The sequence below is a fragment of the Vipera ursinii genome (assembly GCF_947247035.1).
Source record: "Vipera ursinii genome assembly, chromosome: 1".
Classification (NCBI taxonomy): domain Eukaryota; kingdom Metazoa; phylum Chordata; class Lepidosauria; order Squamata; family Viperidae; genus Vipera; species Vipera ursinii.
The window spans coordinates 35939874-35961586 of record NC_139512.1 but is presented as its reverse complement, the minus strand read 5'-3'; the positions used below and the strand labels follow the sequence as shown (position 1 = coordinate 35961586).

Below are 21713 nucleotides of genomic sequence, written 5' to 3'. Positions count from 1 at the left end.
AAAGCTGTCTCCATACTACTGTATATCTCAGTCTGAAAACTGTCTGAATTGAGTCCAGATCATTTGTTTCTGTCAAGATCCTCTGTAACTTGTTGTTTGACCACGAAGGAAAAGTTGAAAACTAGATGATAATTTTTCAGAATGGAGAATCCAGTGATGTCTCTTGAATATCGGCTGTATTACTGTCTCCTTCAAAGCGGGCAGATCTAGGCCCTCTCTCAGAGACAGATACCACTGCATGGACTCTTCCCTTGGCCACCTCCCAGGCAGTGGTGGGATTCAAATATGTGAACAACCAGTTCTGTGTGGATGCTGCTTCCGGAAATCCATTCTGGGCCTGGGCAACCAAAAATTAGCTACCGGTTCTGCCGACATGGTGCGAAATGGCTGAATCCCACCATTGCTCCCAGGCCCACTTAGGAATCCAGGAGGGTCCAGGCCCTAAGAAACAGGTTGCCAAACTAACATACATAACAGAATCAAAGTCAATCCAGATAACCTCATAAGACTGTGCCCTGAGAACTCAATTGGGCTTGCCTAGTTGGAGTCCTATTCCAAACAAATCTGAGCAACTTTATTCACCAAAGAGCATAAATATTCTTCACTGAAGCCCTGCAGATGACCCTGTGGCCCAACCTCCCCAACAGGGAGGAGAAATATTTTTGATACTTAGGGCAGCTGTTCCCTAAAGTTAGAATATTCCATAGCAGTATTTAACATTATGAAATAAAGCATTTAAATTCAATGTGGAACTTGTATTGTTAAAGAGGTTGAATTTTCCTTAGTTTTTCCATTTCATTCTGCCTGTACATTGAATGCTAATTATTTATGTCTTCTTTCTATTATAATTAAGGAGAATGCTATATTACTTCTTTGAATTGTATGAGGAAAAGGAAAACAAAGTACAGGTAGTCCTCGACTTACAACAGTTCATTAAGTGACCATTCGAAGTTACAACAGCACTGAAAAAAGTGATTTATGTCAATTTTTCACAGTTATGACCGTTGCAGCATCCCCACGGTCACATGATCAAAATTCAGATGCTTGGCAACTGACTTACATTTATGACAGTTGCAGTGTCTCGGGGTCATGTGATCCCCTATTGCAACCCTCTGACAATCAATGGGGAAGCCAGATTCACTTAACAATTGTGTTACTAACTTAACAACTGCAGTGATTCGCTTAACAATCGTGGCAAGAAAAGTCATAAAATAGGGCAAAACTCACTTAACAAATGTCTCATTTAGCAACAGAAATGTTGGACTCAATGTGATTGTAAGTCGAGGACTACCTGTAATTAGCATTTAATTTTCGCACCAACTCTGAATTGAAGGTGTTGGAATTGCTGATTTTAGATTTACAGAAATGTATTAGTTATTAGGATAATATTTGAGGCACATTTATAAATATTGCTTTGGAGCTTTCCAGCTGTCCAGCTTTGCAGCTGTCAACGTGATCAGAAAGCAAACATAACTCTGGTGATGTGTACTAGCATTGTGATTAGGCAATTGTGTTGCACCCTGCAGGGTTAGGTAAAACTGTGGAGCTATCTACCAGTCTTGAAATTCACACAGCAATAATCAAATTAAATATAGACAAGAGGAAAGAGCAGAAGCTAAATCTCTTTTTTAAAAATCAGCCAGAATCAAATCTCAAATGAACTTTCATGTAGTTCAAAGTGCAGTTTTAGAATAAGACTAATCACAATGTTTCCAGGGGTGGCTCATCCCAGAACTATTGCAACATATAGCATTTCAGTGAAGGCCTACCTTCTCTTTAAAAAATTAAATACATGAATATTTTTATAAAAAGCAAAAAATATTTAAGACAGATATTTCTCTATTATAGCAGAGCTATATAGGCTATGTTGTTAGTTGCGAAGTCGTGTCCGACCCATTGCGATCCCATGGACAACATTCCTCCAGGCCTTCCTGTCCTTTACCATCTTCTGGAGTCAATAAAATAAACTCATACCTACTGCTTCAGTGACTCCATCCAGCCACCTCATTCTCTGTCGTCCCTTTCTTCTATTGCCCTCAATCTTTCCCAGCATTAGGCTCTTCTCCAGTGACTCCTTCCTTCTCATTTAGTGGCCAGAGTATTTGAGTTTCAACTTCAGGATCTGGCCTTCTAAAGAGCAGTCTAGGACATTCCTTTCACCTGTCCAATTTTCTTGAAGAGATCTTTGGTCCTCCCTATTCTATTGTTTTCTTCTATTTCTTTGCACTGTTCATTTAAGAAGGCATTCTTATCTCTTCTAGCTATTCTCTGGAATTCTGCATTCAATTGGGTGTATCTTTCTTTTTCTCCCTTGCCTTTCATTTCCCTCCTTTCCTCAGCAATTTGCAAAGCTTCCTCAGACAGCCATTTTGCTTTTTTGCATTTCTTTTTCTTTGGGATGGTTTTAGTGCTACCTCTTGTACAATGTTGCAAACCTCCGTGCATAGTTCTTCAGGCACTCTGTCTATCAGATCTAATTCCTTAAATCTATTTGTCACCTCTACTGTATATTTAACAGGAATATGATTTATTGCATACCTGAGTGGCCTAGTGCTTTTCCCTGCTTTCTTCAGTTTAAGCCTAAATTTTGCAATGAGAAGCTCATGGTCTGAGCCACAGTCAGCTCCTGGTCGTTGTTTTTACAGACTGTATAGAGCTTCTCCATCTTTGGCTGCAGACCACATAGTCAATCTGATTTCTGTGTTGACCGTCTGGTGATGTCCATTTGTAGAGCCGTCTCTTGGGTTGTTGGAAAAGAATGTTTGCTATGACCATCATATTCTCTTGACAAAGGTGCTGTAGGGCTTCATAGAACCGGTCAATTTCATCCTCTTCAGCACTGGTGGTTGGGGCATAGACTTGGATTACTGTGATATTGAATGGTTTACCTTGGATTCGAACTGAGATCATTCTGTCATTTTGGGGATTGTATCCCAGTATTGCTTTTCCTAACTCTTTTATTGACTATGAAGGCTACTCCATTTCTTCTGAGGGATTCTTGTCTGCAGTAGTACACCTGATGGTCATCTGAATTAAATTCACCCATTCCTGTCCATTTTAGTTCCCTGATTCCTAAGATGTCAATGTTCAGTCTCCTTTTGGCTTTGGCCCAGTCGCTTCATTTTTTTCTGGCTAGTACTAGCCCTCTGCTCTTCCCCAGTAGCATATTGGACGCCTTCCGACCTGAGGGGCTCATCTTCTAGCGTCATATATTTTTGCCTTTTGGTACTGTCCATGGAGTTTTAATGGCAAAGATACTGGAGTGGGTTGCCATTTCATTCTCCAGTGGATCACGTTTTGTCAGAACTCTCTGCTGTGTCTTGGGTGGCCCTGCACGACATAGCTCATAGCTTCATTGAATTATGCAAGCCCCTTCGCCACGAAAAGGCCATGAAGGGATATAGGCTATATAGGGGACAATACCAGAAAAGCACTAGGACGGAGTTTTCCTGGATGTTTATCAAAGATATACTCTAAACGTTCTTATATAAAATACACTAATTTTGTCCTTTTTTCATTGGAGCAGTGTTGGGATTCATATATGTGAACAACTGGTTCTCTGTGTCGATGCCGCTTCCGGAAGTCCATTCTGGGCCTAGGCAACAAAAAAATTAGGTACCGGTTCTGCCGATCTGGTGCGAACTGACTGAATCCCACCAGTGCATTAGAGGTTTGGTTCCATATCAAATATGAGTGGACTGGTTTTAGTAGACATTAAAATATAAAAATTTTGTCACAGCTAAAACTTCAGTGCAGTTGGTAATTTTTTTTAATAATAATGTTTAATAAAAGTGTTAGTTGTGACAGGAAAAGATAATGCAAACTAAAAAAGACAAATGAAAAAGGTGCAAAAAAGAAAAAAAGCCTCTAAGAAAGCAACTTCCCATCCTCATCACGACAAGTATAAACAATTTTATAATCTCTCCACCTTTTTTTATTTACCAAATATAAATCTCTTCATCCCATAACTAATCTCTTAACTTTAGGCAAATCCAATAAGTAATATCTTCTCCAATCCAGGTGTCAGGAAAAAGTCCAAGCAGAACCTAAAATAACATTAATTAACATATATGAAACTCGATATTCTACATCTCAACTTTTAACTGTAAGCAGAACTACATTTAAAAGGCTTAAAGTAGTCCTGATGTTTAACATGACAAAGAGGGACCATTTCCCCTTTATAAAACAAAGAAACAAATTCACAAATATCCTTTACTTCTGGAGTAACTTTAGGGAAGAAAGCTTAAACACCATGTTAACTTAAGCAAACCCAATATAGAATCCATTCCGTTCCATATGCCAACAGTTCCAAAGAGAACCACCCCAAATAACAACATATCCCACTCCCATTAGACCAACAGTGAAGAAGCAAGTAATACTCCAATTAAGGGACTGTCAAACAAGCTAAGAATAAACAACAGCTAAGTCAAGGAGTTGTCAAGACCACTTCTACCAATATTGACAGGGAAAGCCAGTAGTAACGTAAGGGCAGACCCCATTCCCTATTAACACCAATGATGTTACCTAGTTTGGTAATGAAACATCTGCCTGAAAACTACCAAGCTCAGAGAGCACTAAGGAACCACATATCCCATTCAAATAAACATTCCATATCTCAACTCTTAATGGTAAAGAAATCCACATTTAGCAAAATATAAAGTAACCTCAATTCTCCTTTAATGAGATGCTTGTTTGCTTCTTCCAAAGAAGGAGAAAATGTGCCACTTGAAGTTTGGTATGGACATTGTCTTTTCATATTTGATCATTTAAAACACCAGAGAGGAGCTTCTAAATAATTTACAACCTGTCTTTTCCATTTCACTCAAGCAGCTGTTTTCTGAAGAGGGGATGCCCTCTCACATGCCACCTGGATATGATTTACTCTTTATTAGTCTAGCGAAATGTGACAGGCTCACCCAATCTTTCTAAAAGTATTACTTCCAAGAGTGTTTTACCGCTTCTCTGCAAATAAGATAAAATAAACTATATTGACAGTAAGACTTACTCAAATATATTCTCAGAGACCGTATTGTAATTCATTGCCCTCCAGAGCATTTTGTTTTTGAAGACTAATAAAAAGACTGTTAAATAAAGGCATGTCGGTTAACATGTCAAACATGAAGTTACCGTGTGGTGATGAGCTCCTATTGTGGTTACACTGAATCAATGAGACTTGAACCAACCAAGGCCTATTCCAACATTATTTCCTTGCCCAATGTTGTATTTATGGCTTGTTCCAAATACTACAAAGATATATTTTTGACATAAGACCTGATTCAGAAATTAATTTGCCACCAAGTGCTTTGACTCCACTCTCTCCCTACAGCTACAGAAATTGCTTTAAAATAATAATGCAAGAATGTTGAAATCATGATGATCCATATCAAATCATATCTATTAGGATATTAATTTATTGGTAGTTCTAATTCTGAGGATTAAAATTGACTGAAAATTTAATTATAATGTGCAGCATGAAAGCTAAGTAACTAAAAGTTTTAAAGCAAACTAAATTACTAAAAGTTTTAAAGCAAAGTACGGTAAATGATAGTAATCTGGAACGTTATTTCATCATTTTTATTGCCACGGGATATTAGCATTATGCTTACGGTAATACAAAAAAGGAAATCAATATAATGTCTCATAAAGAGACCTTCATACTAGCCTTTTAACAGGATATTACTTTTCTGATAAATTTTGTAGATACATTTCTTATTAAAATGATGAGTACAGAGCTGATAGCTTTTGATTAGTGAAAGATCTTGATTATCCTGAAACCAAAAGTATAATTATAGGTTGTAATTTCTAATGTCTTGTCAAATTTTGTGGAAATCTATCTAATTTTCCCTGACTATTAAAACAATTATTCTTGTTTTCTTGTATTTATAATTTCAGTCTTTTCCAAGCTAGTCACCTAAAAATTTGTGGAACCATCTCTAGTCAAAATCTCTTAGATTATGAGATACATTGTTTGATATATTTGGAAACATTGGATTTTTTCTGTGAAACCAATATAGAAATATGTCTTCTAGGGCAGATTGGCCTCATGGGAATATGTCCTACTCTTTCAAGTATTTTGTTCTGTGAATAAGAAAAAGATTAGATGTCAACTTCAAAGAGTACAGTATTATATTCTCTATACTCACTGAACTACAAGGCACTCAAGTATTTCAGTGCTTTAGAATTTTGAATCAAAATGTATCAGTACACTACAGTAGACTTTCTCTAAGCAACACATGAATGTCCTCATTTTAGGCAATTATTTTTTAACCTAAAATTGCTAGAAACAGAAATGTTAGAAAAATCTCTCAGCTCCAGCAGATTAAAAAAGAACAAATGAATGAACATGTTTATAGATTTACTGAATATGCTGAAGACAATAATTAATATACTTCTTAATCCATAGTACTTTACGGTCAAAAATTTATATACTGTACCTCTCTTAATGCAGAGTACTCTATGGTCAAATGTTTATTAATTTAAAAAGATCTCTGCACTGTAGTGTTCTGTATTATTAGTATATTTGAGATATTTGGAAGTTCTATTCATTTTTTACTTCTTCTGTTCAGTCATGTCCGATTCCTGGAGACTACCTGGACAAGTCCCTGCATTTTTCTTGGCAAGGTTTTTCAGAAGTGGTTTGCCATTGCCTCCTTCCTAGAGCTTGAAAGAAAGTGACTAGCACAAGATCACCCAGCTGGCTTTGTGCTTAAGATGGAACTAGAACTCAGTCTCCTGGTTCCTACCTTTATGCCTTAACCACTAAAACAAACCTGCTCTCTTGTTCAAACTGTCTCATTGCATCATGTATTTAATTTAATTTAATTTTAATTTATTGAGATTTTTATACCGCCCTTCTCCCAAAGGGACTCAGGGCGGTTCACAGGGCATAAATATAAACACCAATACAAACATTAAAAAATAATTAAATTAATGCCCAAGTTAAAACCAGAATACTAAAACAAACCAATAAAAAATGTATTGAAATGTATTTTTTAAAAATTATATAAATAAATGTTATTTTCTGATGATATTCTGGTTACTCATTGAAAATAGTTTAGCAGAAATCAGTACTGCTTCCTTCTGATCCTAAAATAAATTATTGGTTATTTTATATTTTTAGAAAATGTGTGTATATATATATGTATATATATTTTTCAGGTTTGGGATGCTGTGGATGAAGGACGTTGTTTGAAATCATACTTTAACCATACCGGTGCTGTCCGAGCTATTCAGTGGTCTCCCTGTGGAAGAAATGCACTGAGTGGAGGGTTTGATTTTATGCTTCATTTAACAGATATTGAAACAGGTACTAATACCCTTAAGTAGTCAATACTACAGTGTGGCTAATATATATAAAAATATCTTTATAGTATTTTGGGGTTGGAAACAGAGTGCCATCTTCTTACTAACCAGAATATTCTGCTAATTAAAAAAATACAATTTTGGTTAGGTATTTTGAGAAGTTGTCTTCTCTAAGCTAAATTATTGTTAAAATCTTTGATTTCCATGGGCAGGGACTTTTTGATGTGAATAAACATTCTGTTATGTGAAACTGTTTTATACATTGTAGCTGCAACATGTTTAAGAAGTTCTGATTCTGGTTTAAAGGTAAGAAGTTACGAAGAGTTACGCTCTACCTTTCCTCTGGGAAAACCACAAAACTGCTGGCTGCTCTGCATAATGATGTAGCAGTGTTTTTCAACCTTGGCAACCTTAAGATGGGTGGACTTCCTCTACCTCACATCTTAATATTGTCAAGGTTGAAAAACGCCATGGTAGAGGCTTGTAGAGGTGATGGGAGAAACAAAGGAACTCCAGAGTCAAGCTAGTTAAACAAAGGAACAAGAAGTGCAGTGGTGCACAAGTGAGACTGAACATGGATAGGGAATAAAACACCAAGGTAACAAAGAGGAAAAATGTTAACAATACTTGAAATACAAAGATGTAAAGAATGAAGAATAAATTAAATACAGGTAGTCCTTGATTTACAACCAAAGATGAAATGAGAGAAGCAGAGGAATCAAGATATACAATGTATCAGTGGCAAGAAAGCCATGATAAAGCAGTATGCAGTGATTGGAAGACAGGAAATAGAAGATTGGAGGATTTGGGGCCTGTAAGGTAGAATGTAGCTTACACCAGATACCCCATTGGGCTGTACCACTTCAACCATATTGTGATTAAGCAAGATATTAATACACAAACATTATCTCTATCATACTTTTCATTCTGTGTAAAACTCTTGAAGAACCTGAGAAAAAAACCTCTGGCCCAGATGTTGAGAGCAAGCAAAAAAATCAGATTTTGTGCTTCTTGTAACAAGTTCTCCTTTTAAATTCCACAAAGTGTTGTCCTTGAAGTGTTAGCTTTCAAAAGCATGTTAATTTTTTTTTCTTTGTGTTTGACCAACCTTTGCAAAAATGTGCTGATACATGTAGGAGGATTCCTCAATATTTAATTTCTACACCTGTGTGTATGTTTATGTGTGAGCATGAATACACATAACATAAATTAATTTACTCTGACAATCCCCATTCTCCTTTTCTTCTTTATCATTAATGTACATTTCTCACAAAGATGTCACTAATATTTTCAGCAAAAACCAGCTTGTTACCAGAAATCAAACGGTGCATTCTCACTTGGAAAATATGAAGCCAGCTGTTCAGATTAGAACTTAATTACAGTTCATTCACCTGTCTTCATTACTCTCCATCAGCACAGAGCTTATTTCATTACTGATTAATTTCATTTAGATATATTCTAGTCCAAGTTTGTGAATTTTTTTTTACAAAATACTTTTTCATACAGGTTAAGAGAAACTTTTTGAAAATAGGCTTGGAAGAAATCTGGCCTGATTTCCTTGTTGCAATTATTTAGGTAAATTGGGGTAAATTACAAGTTTGTAAACTATCACTCCCCCCCTCTGCTTTTTAAGGGCAGTTTTCTCTAACCTAGCACTACATAGAAATGCAGGCTGGCAATTTTGAAAGTGCAACACCTCTGGAGATACCTGGTTGGAAAGGCTGACAGCACAATTTTTCTATGCTCTGGGGAATTTATGAAGTTCCTGGTCAAGTAGTGAGAATCTTTGTTCCTCTACGTACTTAAGTGTTTAATTTTCAAGGGGCTATAATCAATCTTCTTAGATCTTTTAATATCTTCCCAGTAGTTTGGAAATGAGTACTTGCCATCCTTAAAACATAAATGTGATTCTCAGTGATCCAGTAGAGATAATTGAGTCCCAGGAAAAGCAAATTGGCATCTGATGGGATACAGATAGATGATTTCTAAGGTAGTAGTATTGACTCATCAGGCTGTTTACCACAAGGCATTTTGGAAGACATTTTGCTAAGTGTTTTTGAGAACAGGTCCTCATTATGTTGATTTCATCTCATTCTCAACCCACTGCTGAAGCCGTGATATTTTCCCCCCTTCCTTGCGGACAATGTAGGATACCAGTTTGCTCATTTCCTATTTCCCTGGCAAGTCTGGTGCAGAAGTGCTTGCCCTCTCTTCCTGTGTATTGCACCTCCATATCCAGTTTGGCTTTTGCTGCAAGAAAGACTGGATACTGCTTTTTTTCTGTTTATCCTGGTCTATCACACTCTCGGGAGATCAGGAGATCTATCACCCAGGGATTGTTTTGTGTGGGTGTTACTTGAATGCTGTGGAGTACACATACACCAATGTGGAATGGAAGTAGGAGAAGGAAGAGCTTTTTGTGTGACCAAAAACAATTCTCAGAGGAAATTAGCTCCAGGAGGGTAAAAGGAAAGTAAGATCCCCTTCATGGATTACTGCCTTGTCGTGGCGAAGGGGCTTGCGTAATTCAGTGAAGCTATGAGCTATGCCGTGCAGGGCCACCCAAGACGGACAGGTCATAGCCGAGAGTTCTGACAAAACGTGATCCACTGGAGAAGGAAATGGCAACCCACTCCAGTATCTTTGCCATGAAAACCCTATGGACAGTACCAAAAGGCAAAACGATATGATGCTGGAAGATGAGCCCCTCAGGTCGGAAGGCGTCCAATATGCTACTGGGGAAGAGCAGAGGGCTAGTACTAGTAGCGCCAGAAAGAATGAAGCGACTGGGCCAAAGCCGAAAGGACGCTCAGCTGTGGATGTGTCTGGTGGTGAAAGGAAAGTCCGATGCTGTAAAGATTTTTTCTCCATAGGAACCTGGAATGTAAGATCCATGAATCAAGGAAAGCTGGACGTGGTAAAACAAGAGATGACAAGACTGAACATCGACATCTTAGGTATCAGCGAACTAAAATGGACAGGAATGGGTGAATTTAATTCAGATGACCATCAGGTATACTACTGCGGACAAGAATCCCTCAGAAGAAATGGAGTAGCCTTCATAGTCAATAAAAGAGTAGGAAAAGCAATACTGGGATACAATCCCCAAAATGACAGAATGATCTCAGTTCGAATCCAAGGTAAACCATTCAATATCACAGTAGTCCAAGTCTATGCCCCAACCACCAGTGCTGAAGAGGATGAAATTGACCGGTTCTATGAAGCCCTACAGCACCTTATAGAACTAACACCAAAAAATGATGTCCTTATCATCATGGGGGATTGGAATGCTAAAGTAGGAAGCCAAAAGATAACTGGAATAACAGGCAAGTTTGGCCTTGGTGTACAAAATGAAGCAGGGCACAGGCTGATAGAATTTTGTCAAGAGAATACGATGGTCATAGCAAACACTCTTTTCCAACAACCCAAGAGACGGCTCTACACATGGACATCACCAGACGGTCAACACAGAAATCAGATTGACTATATGCTCTGCAGCCAAAGATGGAGAAGCTCTATACAGTCAGTAAAAACAAGACCAGGAGCTGACTGTGGCTCAGACCATGAGCTTCTCCTTGCAAAGTTTAGGCTTAAACTGAAGAAAGTAGGGAAAAGCACTAGGCCACTCAGATATGAATTAAATCATATCCCTGTTGAATATACAGTAGAGGTGACAAATAGATTTAAGGAATTAGATCTGATAGATAGAGTGCCTGAAGAACTATGGACAGAGGTTCGTGACATTGTACAACAGGTAGCAACCAAAACCATCCCAAAGAAAAAGAAATGCAAGAAAGCAAAATGGCTGTCTGAGGAAGCTTTGCAAATAGCTGAGGAAAGGAGGGAAGCGAAAGGCAAGGGAGAAAAACATAGATATGCCCAGTTGAATGCAGAATTCCAGAGAATAGCTAGAAGAGATAAGAATGCCTTCTTAAATGAACAGTGCAAAGAAATAGAAGAAAACAATAGAATAGGGAGGACCAGAGATCTTTTCAAGAAAATTGGAGAGATGAAGGGAACATTCCATGCAAAAATGGGCATGATAAAGGACCAAAATGGCAGGGACCTAACAGAGGCAGAAGAGATTAAGAAGAGGTGGCAAAAGTACACAGAAGAACTATACAAGAATGAGCTTAACGTCCCAGATAATCACAATGAGGTGGTCACTGACCTCGAGCCAGACATCCTAGAATGTGAAGTGAAGTGGGCCTTAGAAAAGCTGAGCAACAACAAAGCTAGTGGAGGTGACAGTATTCCAGCTGAGCTATTCAAAATCTTAAAAGACAGTGCAGTAAAAGTGCTACACTCAATTTGCCAGCAAATTTGGAAAACTCAACAGTGGCCACAGGATTGGAAAAGATCAGTTTACTTTCCAATTCCAAAGAAAGGCAGTGCCAAAGAATGTTCAAACTATCGCACCATTGCACTCATTTCTCATGCTAGTAAAGTCATGCTTAAAATCCTACAAGCTAGACTTCAGCAGTATGTGGATCGAGAACTACCAGAAGTACAGGCAGGATTTCGAAGAGGCAGAGGAACTAGAGATCAAATTGCCAACATACGCTGGATCATGGAGAAAGCTAGGGAGTTCCAGAAAAACATCTACTTCTGCTTCATTGACTATGCTAAAGCCTTTGATTGTGTGGATCATAACAAACTGTGGCAAGTTCTTAAAGAGATGGGAGTACCAGACCATCTTATTTGTCTCTTAAGAAACCTATATGCGGGTCAAGAAGCAACAGTGAGAACTGGACACGGAACCACTGATTGGTTCAAAATTGGGAAAGGAGTCCGGCAAGGCTGTATACTGTCGCCCTGCCTATTTAACTTATATGCAGAGCACATCATGAGAAAGGCAGGGCTAGATGAATCAAAAGTTGGAATTAAGATTGCCGGAAGAAATATCAACAACCTAAGATACGCAGATGATACCACTCTAATGGCAGAAAGTGAAGAAGAACTAAAGAGCCTCTTGTTGCGGGTGAAAAAGGAGAGTGCAAAACTTGGGTTGAAACTTAACATTAAGAAAACCAAGATCATGGCATCTGGCCCTCTCAATTCCTGGCAAATAGATGGGGAAGAAATGGAGGTAGTGACAGATTTTATTTTCCTGGGCTCCAAGATCACTGCAGATGGGGACTGTAGCCAAGAAATTAAAAGACGCTTGCTCCTGGGGAGGAAAGCCATGGCAAATCTAGACAGCACACTAAAAAGCAGAGACATCACCCTGTCAACAAAAGTGCGTATAGTCAAGGCTATGGTCTTCCCAGTTGCAATGTATGGCAGTGAAAGTTGGACCATAAGAAAGGCTGAGCGCAAAAGAATTGAGGCCTTTGAACTCTGGTGCTGGAGAAGACTCCTGCGAGTCCCTTGGACTGCAAGGCGATCAAACAGGTCAGTCCTAGAGGAGATCAATCCTGACTGCTCTTTAGAAGGCCAGATCCTGAAGCTAAAACTCAAATACTTTGGCCACCTAATGAGAAGGAAGGACTCACTGGAGAAGAGCCTAATGCTGGGAAAGATCGAGGGCAATAAAAGAAGGGGATGACAGAGAATGAGGTGGCTGGATGGAGTCACTGAAGCAGTAGGCGTGAGCTTAAATGGACTCCAGATGATGGTAGAGGACAGGAAGGCCTGGAGGAATGTTGTCCATAGGGTCGCGATGGGTCGGACACGACTTCGCAGCTAACAACAACAACAACAAAGATCTAATAGTGCTGAAAGCCCTCTACTCAGATTTCTCTACTTTGAATTTCAACCCCAACTGCTCTATCTTATATTCAGGAGAACAATTGATTGCTGGTATTCCAATCAGTAGATGATGCTGGGCAGAAGACAAAAGATTGGTGGGGGTATCTTCCAACTGTTCTGAAACTACCCCTTATTAAGCTTGGGAAAGGCAACCACACTGTGCAGCCTCATCTGTGAAACACAGAAGAGGTAGGTTTGAATGTTGATATTGTACAATTTAAGAATGAAGGGGAAAGCCCATTAATGGGAAATAGCCAATAGAAATACAGAGTTGAAGAGATTATTTACACCATCAAATCCAATCCCTCCTTAGTGTAAGAATCCAATTATCCCTCAGGATTTCATATTAACACATCCAGAGGGAAGAAATCACCAGTGCTCTCCAGTGGTTGATCTCACATCAAATTGTTCTTACCTTTAGAAAGTGCCCTTAATATTCAATGAAAACCTGCTCTGCCATAATTGAAAACCACTATTTCATGTCTTGCTCTTTGAGGCAGCAGAGACGGTCACATACCTTGTGATATTATTTTTAAGTATTTCAAGAGTGCAATCGCATTCCTCCTCAGTTGTTGCTCTGAACAGACCAAGCTCCTTTGCTTTATCCTCACTTCTCTTAAGCGCAGGGTCAAAGTCAGGAAGAGGCCATAGTCCAAAACAGCTCTGTAATCAAAAAATCCTAATGTTGGAAGGAATATTAGAAATCATGTAGTCCAACTCTCAATTAGTCTAATCAGCATTGCAAAATGAGAATCAGTTGATAGTGTTTGGGCAGGCTGGCACTTCAGTTTTGAAGCAGCTTTTGATCAAGAACTTAGTCCTCTAAGTTTGTCAAAGTGTCAGAGGCCTCATGATTCAATGAGGTGAGGTGGCATGCTTCCTGCCATGGCTTTTCAATCTGAACAATTAGTCTTTTCATGGTACTATTTATTTATTTATTTTATTTTATTAAATTTATATACCGCCCTATTCCCGTAGGACTCAGGGCGGTTTACAGGGAAGGTTTAAAACATAACATACAAAAATTAAAATCAGATTAAAAATTAATTAAATCAAGTCCCCGAAATTTAAACTAAAACCCAATAAAAATTAAAACCCCTCAGCCTGGGCCAGACAGCTTGAAGAGCCAAGTTTTCAGGTCCCGGCGAAATGAGTGAAGGTCGGGGGCAGTCCTAAATTCCATGGGGAGTTGGTTCCATAAGGCCGGCGCGCCCACAGAGAACGCTCTTCCCCTGGGAATAACCCACCGGCATTCCTTAACCGGCGGTATCCTGAGAAGGCCCTCCCTGTAGGAGCGCACAGGACGAAGGGAGCTTGATGCCGGCAGCAGGTGTTCCCTCAGATAACCCAGACCCATGCCATTTAGGGCTTTATTTATTTATTTATTTATTTATTTATTTATTTATTTATTTATTTATTGGTCATCACCAGCACCTTGAATCTCATCCGAAGGGCAACCGGAAGCCAATGCAGCTCGCGAAGTAGAGGTGTTACATGGGAGTATCGGGAAACCCCCATCACAACTTGCGCGGCTGCATTCTGCACCAGTTGAAGCCTCTGAGTGGTCCTCAAGGGCAGCCCCATGTAGAGAGCGTTGCAGTAGTCTAAATGGGAGGTCACAAGCGCATGAGTGACTGTGCGTAGGGCATCTCGGTCCAGATAGGGTCGCAACTGGCGCACCAGGCGAACCTGGGCAAAAGCCCCCCTGGTCACGGCTCCTATGTGGTCTTCAAAATTGAGCCGTGAATCCAGGAGGACGCCCAAGTTGCGAGCCCTATCAACAGGGGGTAACACCTCACCCCCCATCATTAAAGATGGAATAGTCTGGTTGACCCGAGATGCCGGTATGCACAGCCACTTAGTCTTGGCAGGATTGAGGCAAAGCCTGTTTCTCCCCATCCAGACCCGGACCGCCTCCAGGCAACGGGACATCATGGTGAGGGCATCACTGGGTTGGTTTGGGGTGGAGAAAAAAAGTTGGGTATCATCAGCATACTGATGATACCCCACCCCGAAACCACGAATGATCTCGCCCAGCATCTTCATATAGATGTTGAACAGGAGGGGAGAGAGAACCGACCCCTGAGGAACTCCACAAACGAGAGGCCTCGGAGCGGACCTCTGCCCTCCCGTCAACACCGACTGCGAGCGGCCCAGGAGATAGGAGGAGAACCACTGCAAAACAGTGCCTCCCACTCCCAATCCCCTGAGACGCTGCAGTAGGATACCATGGTCGATGGTATCAAAAGCCGCTGAGAGATCTAATAGGACTAGGACAGAGGAACAACCCCTGTCCCGAGCCCGCCAGAGATCATTCACCAGCGCGACCAATGCCGTCTCCCTGCTGTGCCTGGGCCTGAAACCCGATTGGTACGGGTCCAGATAATCAGTTTCATCCAGGAACAGAGGAAGCTGATGCACCATGAATGAGACATGGCTAAAGTACTAATGTAGTTCTAAGTTTTAGTCCTGCTTCACACAAAATTGATAGGAAAATAGGCACCCAGAGAAACACACACACCATAACACAAATATAGAAAGATTACAATAACAACAGTATTGATACAATCTCACAAGATGGTCAGTGATGCAGGACTATAACCCCATGCAAAATTACCTAGGGTTTAGCTCTACTGAATGCATTCTTGCTTATTTCTGGCTGCTTATGCTGAGTTTGTAAATTATACTGAGGCAAAATACTTCAGCTTTTAATTAGAAATGCAAATATTAATTAGAGCACCTTTTGATTATAAAAATCAATGTTACACTGAAAAATATTAGAATAGCATAGGAACTCCATCAAAGAAAATACAAGTAGCCCTCAATTTATTTATTTATTTTTATAATATTTTATTAATTTTTTATTATTGCAGTTCATTAGTGCTTAATGAACATGTTGTCTGGGTTGATTTGTTTTGTTTAGTAATAAGTAGCCCTTGATTTATGACTGGTCGCTTAGCGACCATTCGAAGTTATGACTAACCTCTCCATGGTCCTATGACTGAACTTCAGGTGCCCAGCAACTTGGCCACATTTACAGTCATTTGCGGCATCCCACAGTCAGGTCACTGTGTTTTATGCTTACTTCTGCTTTTTGACAAAACTGCACCCATAACGAAGAACCATTCTGTAATGATTGTGGTGCTTGCTTAACAAGCGTAATTGCTATCAGAAAAAGGATCATAGAATCAGGTTGGTCAGATGATTGACCTGTTTTATAACTCTTATGACATATGACTGTATGTGCTTGTTTGACCTTTTTTGCTCCTCTTGCTCCTTTTATTCAGAAGCTCAAGGCAGCCACTCCTTTTCTAGTTTTCCTGACAACCGCTGCCTCGGGAGAGAGCTTGGCCTGTGAGAGCTTGGCTGACCTCGAGTCATCCAGTGAGTTTTGGTGGTTGAGATTTAACTAGGGCCTGAGTCTTTTTGCTCCTAAACCTGCAGCTTAACACTACACCATACTCGCTTTCCCTGCTTCTGTTGTTTATCCTAGTAGTCCTGCAAAATACACATAGTCTTCTATTTTGCTCTTCATCACTTTTTTTAGATTAGATTCTTAGCCACACTTGCATTAGCTCAAAGAAATGGATGATCACCCCACTAAGTGCTACAGCCAAATTTGTTGATTTATTTTTATCCCTCTTCCCGAAAACAGTTGATGTAGATGGTTCTCTCTGAAAGAAAAACTGCCTCACATCACTCCCTAAATGTCTTAAATGGAATCAAGGCGTAAATTGAGGTTTCCCAATCCTAGGTCAGTATTCTAGAGCGGTTTATCCTAGCTAAGCCATCCAGCTAAGTTTCAGTATATATCTCATCATCCTTATCACATTTGCTAAGTTAATCCCTCCATATTGTTGTTGTTAGCTGCGAAGTCGTGTCCGACCCATCGCGACCCTATGGACAACGTTCCTCCAGGCCTTCCTGTCCTCTACCATCTTCTGGAGTCCATTTAAGCTCACGCCTACTGCTTCAGTGACTCCATCCAGCTACCTCATTCTCTGTCATCCCCTTCTTCTCTTACCCTCAACCTTTCCCAGCATTAGGCTCTTCTCATTAGTCCTTCCTTCCTTATTAGGTGGCCAAAGTATTTGCGTTTTAGCTTTAGGATCTGGCCTTCTAAAGAGCAGTCAGGGTTGATCTCCTCTAGGACTGACCGGTTTGATCGCCTTGCAGTCCAAGGGACTCGCAGGAGTCTTCTCCAAGACCATATAGACACATACAAACATATCGTATAGCAGGGGTCTTCAAACTTGGGCCTTTTATGACTTGTGGACTTCAACTCTCAGAATTCCTCAGCCAGGCATGCTGGCTGAAGAATTCTGGGAGTTGAAGTCCACAAGTCATAAAAGGGCCACGTTTGAAGACCCCTGCTGTATAGAGCTAGCAAAGAAGAACATTTGAAGTAGCTGTACAAGTCCTGCAAAAAATTCAAGTTGCTTAAGATTAGAAAGAAGTGATTCATATACCCTCCGTGTACTTTTTACAGGATCCTTTTTAACTGCCTGTGCAGCCCTGCTAATAAGGACAATAGCAATCTTCTACCTCTGGAGGGCACCAAAAGGGAATATCTGCTCAAGCCAATACTTTTTGTTCTGTATGTTGCATTATGACGATAGAAAATAATAATGGCAAACAAACCCAATTCAGTGTTAGATAGATTATTATGGAAAGCAGTTTTTTTCTGAGATAACTGGCCAGTGCTTTATTATTATTATTTTGCATAAACCTTAGATACTTTTGTCCTGGTATACCGTATAATATTAAACTTCTTATTGTGTCATTTTTGGAGTGTGTTGTAACTGATATTGGATATTAAAACTCAGCCACATCTATGATCCTGATTTTGTGTTTACATTTGAAATTTATGTCTTGTAGCATTTACATAACAGTGAACATTTTAATTAAACTGCCAGCACGTTGTCACAAATAAAACAATACAGCTGCACCTGCAGATTGCTGGGTGGGGTGAAGATAATCGTGTTATTTGTATGCCATGAGTACAGTGTGGCCCATTAGTAAACTGAAATGCCTCTCTGATATGATTTAAAGCACTTTATTTGATGGATGGAAAGTTGCCCAATACTACAGTTTCTTTAGTGTTCATGAATTAAATATAGTTTAAATTCTTGTCTCCATAAATACATTGGTTTAGTTTTCATGGGAAAATTGGGTTATTTAAAACTGGTCTGCTTGATTCTGCATCTTTCCTTCCATCATCAATCAGGTTGTTGTTGTTAGCTGCGAAGTCGTGTCCGACCCATCGCGACCCTATGGACAACATTCCTCCAGGCCTTCCTGTCCTCTACCATCTTCTGGAGTCCATTTAAGCTCACGCCTACTGCTTCAGTGACTCCATCCAGCCACCTCATTCTCTGTCGTCCCTTCTTCTATTGCCCTCGATCAATCAGGTATCACCTGAGATTGGGAGATGCAAATGTTGCAATGACTAAAATTATCTTATGTTATCTAAAATTAGAACACCCTCTCCCTTCCTCTATTGTAATTCACTGGCTTCTGAATGGATACTAAGTAGGGTCTTGAAGTACCAAAGAAGTAGAACAAACATGGAATTAATATGTACATTTAAGTGTATGGCTACCACTGAAAGAGCATTTTGAAAAGTATAACTAAGTAATAGCTTTTCTTCGAGAATAACTGTCATGGAGGAAATAGATGGTTTGTAGAAGAAAAGCTAGTTTGGAAAACTTAAGAACAAGTTAGCCTTCCTGCTTCCTTACCTCTGACTTGAATGGAATGCAACCTCATCCCCAGATAAGCCTGATTTCTTGAATTCAATTGTAACATTTAGCTATGATCAAAATAATTTAGGAGCCACAAGTAAATAATTAAACCATACTTTCAGATTGTCATTATGTAAAGAAGAGATGTAATAGTTGCTCAATGTTTCCTCATCTGAAAGAAAAATAATCTAAATTGGCAGTTAGAACTTCACTTGAGAAGCTAGATGTTTTAATAATGCAAAATCTATTGACTTTGTACTGAAAACATATGTAATTGCCAGGAGAGTGAACAACAAACAAGTGAGGCAGCTAACAATCCACAAAGCAGGTCACTAGTCAATAGTACAATAATGTGGCAATTTATTTTATTTTATATTGCTATAGATAACTCTGCCCTACAAACATCTTAGTATTTCTTAATCATGGTATGTTTAAAATGTGTGGACTTCCATTCCCAGAATTCTGCAGCCAGAATGAGAGAATGTTTATGAATTAAAATGGTGGGTACTTTATCTGAAAGTGTAATCAGAAAAAAAGACAAAAATAAGTTCTGTTGATAGGAGTTTCATCTTCTGGTAAATGGATGATATATGACTAGGAAAACCCAACATGCCAGCCATGTTTATGAAACTACTTATAACATGGTTTACAAATGCCAAACATATTGAAGACCAGAAATAGATTGAGGATTTCAATATCTGTGTCATTATATTCTATGCACTCGGGGCATGGCAGAGCCTCAGATATCAACATAATGTTTTCGAGTGCTAATCTGCTTGACCAAGAAGGACTGAATAATAGATTGCTAATATTTATAATTAACTTGATTACTCTGTAGGCATCATATTGCATATATCACAAGGAGGCTGATGTGAAAAAACATATCCTTGCTTGCCTTCCCTGAACTGGATATGAGATACCATCTTTGCTCCTAGTGACTGATTATAAATAAATACACCTTTGTGTCTGGTTTTATATATTTATTGCTTTATAGCTTAAGGTGATCCCATCCTATTTGTATTTTTTCCATAACATCATTTTGACAATTCTGCAATGTCACCTTATATTCTGAGGAAAGTGGAAAAGAAACTAAGATGAAGATAGAATGATTTGAGTTAAAAGAGAACTCAAAGGCAATTGCAGCAAACATGAGGGACAAAAGAATGCCATTATTGACAAGAGAGAAGGGAATAGCTAAAGTATCCAAGGACATTTGCCATTTTTTAAAAAAAAAATACAACTTTAATTTCATATTGCTTATAATAGAATAGGCAAATGTTTGCTTGCAAATTATACTGTTACCTTATTCAAGAATTTAAGACATATGTCAGTTCTTTAAGTTTTATCATTCTTTTTCTTGAGGATATTATACAAAAGGGAACAATTAAAAGCAAGCAGTGAAAAAATAGATAAGACAACAATACAGATTGTCTTCAGTCTTCGGACTTATAGTAGTCAAGTGAGTTGCATCCCATTTTATGACCTTTTTTGTCACGGTTATTAAGCAAATCACTGCAAATTCACTGTTAAGGGAATTATGCAGTTGTTAAGCAAATCTGGCTTCCCCATTGACTTTGTGTCAGAAGCCAGCTGGGAAGGTTACAAATGGTGATCACATGACCCCAGGACACTGCAAACATTATAAATGCAAGCCGGTTGCCAAGTGCCCAAATTTTAATCATGTGACCATGGGGATGCTACAACAGTCGTAAGTGTGAAAACAGGTCATAAGCCACTTTTTCAGTGCCATTGTAACTTTGAATGGTCACTAAATGAATGGTTGTAAGTCAAGGATTAGTTCTTTGTCATAAACCAATACTGTAAAGTAGAGGTTTATTTAAATGAAATTAAAACAATGTTCATTTTAAGAAATTGTAAAGGCAATCTGATTCTGGAGTAAATTTCAGGAAAAGAGGTATATTTTCTATGTTTTAGACAACTTGAGAGTTCCTGGGTAAAATGGCCATAATAGCAAAACTTACTGAGGTGGATATTGAAGGGTGTTTTTTCCATGGCTGCCAACAAAGCTTTCTGGCAATACTCTTTATGCTTTTTGCCATTTTATCTTCCTGTATCTTCTTTGAACATGGAAACAAAAATTAGAATGAAAAGAATTGGCATCTTCCCTTTGCATTCTCCCTTTGGGTACTGTTACACAATGGCTTTAGAGGCAATAGACAATAGGAGTAGCAACCCTTCCTTTGAAGCATTATCTGTGGTTCTGTTTTGAGATTGCTTCGGGCCATAACAGCTTTTGAACTTTTATTATATCCCTGCAAAATATTTTCTGTCCTTAACAAAGTAAGTTTTCAAACATTCACTGTTGCTGTATCACAGAATTGCCTAAAATAAAAAGTTCTTGGGAGACACTATTTTCTCCTTCTCTAGGTGTCACAGGAAGATCATTAGTTTATCCTAATCTCTTCCTGGGTTGTATTTAAACATGTGGCATTTAATTACTGAGGATTAATTTCCTGATCCTGTCTTCCATTAATTAGCGTTGTCCCTGAGCATCCTCAGTCATTGAAAACTTAGTGATATTGACTGTGAAATATTCCATATTTTCAGGTTGAAGTCTCTGACAGACTTTTTTGGGTAATTAGGATAATATAGGTAACTGAGAAGAGGAAACTAATGTTTTTCAGATGGATATGGTAGAGTAAGCTAAGGGTGGCAAAGATGGAGACACAATATGAGAGTGGACAGGAAATATGGAGGGAGTTTAGGACCATTTTTTAAAAATGGCAATATGCAAATTTTAAGAATTACATTAGTTTTCAGAAAGATAGGAAAAATTGTTAATATTTAGCAGTCATGGTCAGACTTGCCTACTGTATGCATATATCGGATTCAACACACAAGCAGCCCGCATGCACCGTTTTAATGATTTTGCTGCCGACCTGCTACACTTGTCAG

At 39.0% G+C, this 21713-nt stretch overlaps 1 protein-coding gene across 2 annotated transcripts in view; it reads left to right on the top strand.

The window, feature by feature from the left end:
* The window catches only part of WDR25 (WD repeat domain 25), a 117219-nt gene that overhangs the window by 28717 nt on the left and 66789 nt on the right, over nucleotides 1–21713 (top strand). For both annotated transcript variants that reach the window (XR_014490771.1, XM_083349078.1), the window contains exon 3: nucleotides 7159–7306. Coding sequence is in view for 1 of the 2 variants with exons in the window: in XM_083349078.1 (XP_083205204.1) it covers nucleotides 7159–7306 (148 nt within the window). In the remaining variant the exon portion in view is untranslated. The remainder of the gene's footprint in view (nucleotides 1–7158; nucleotides 7307–21713) is intronic.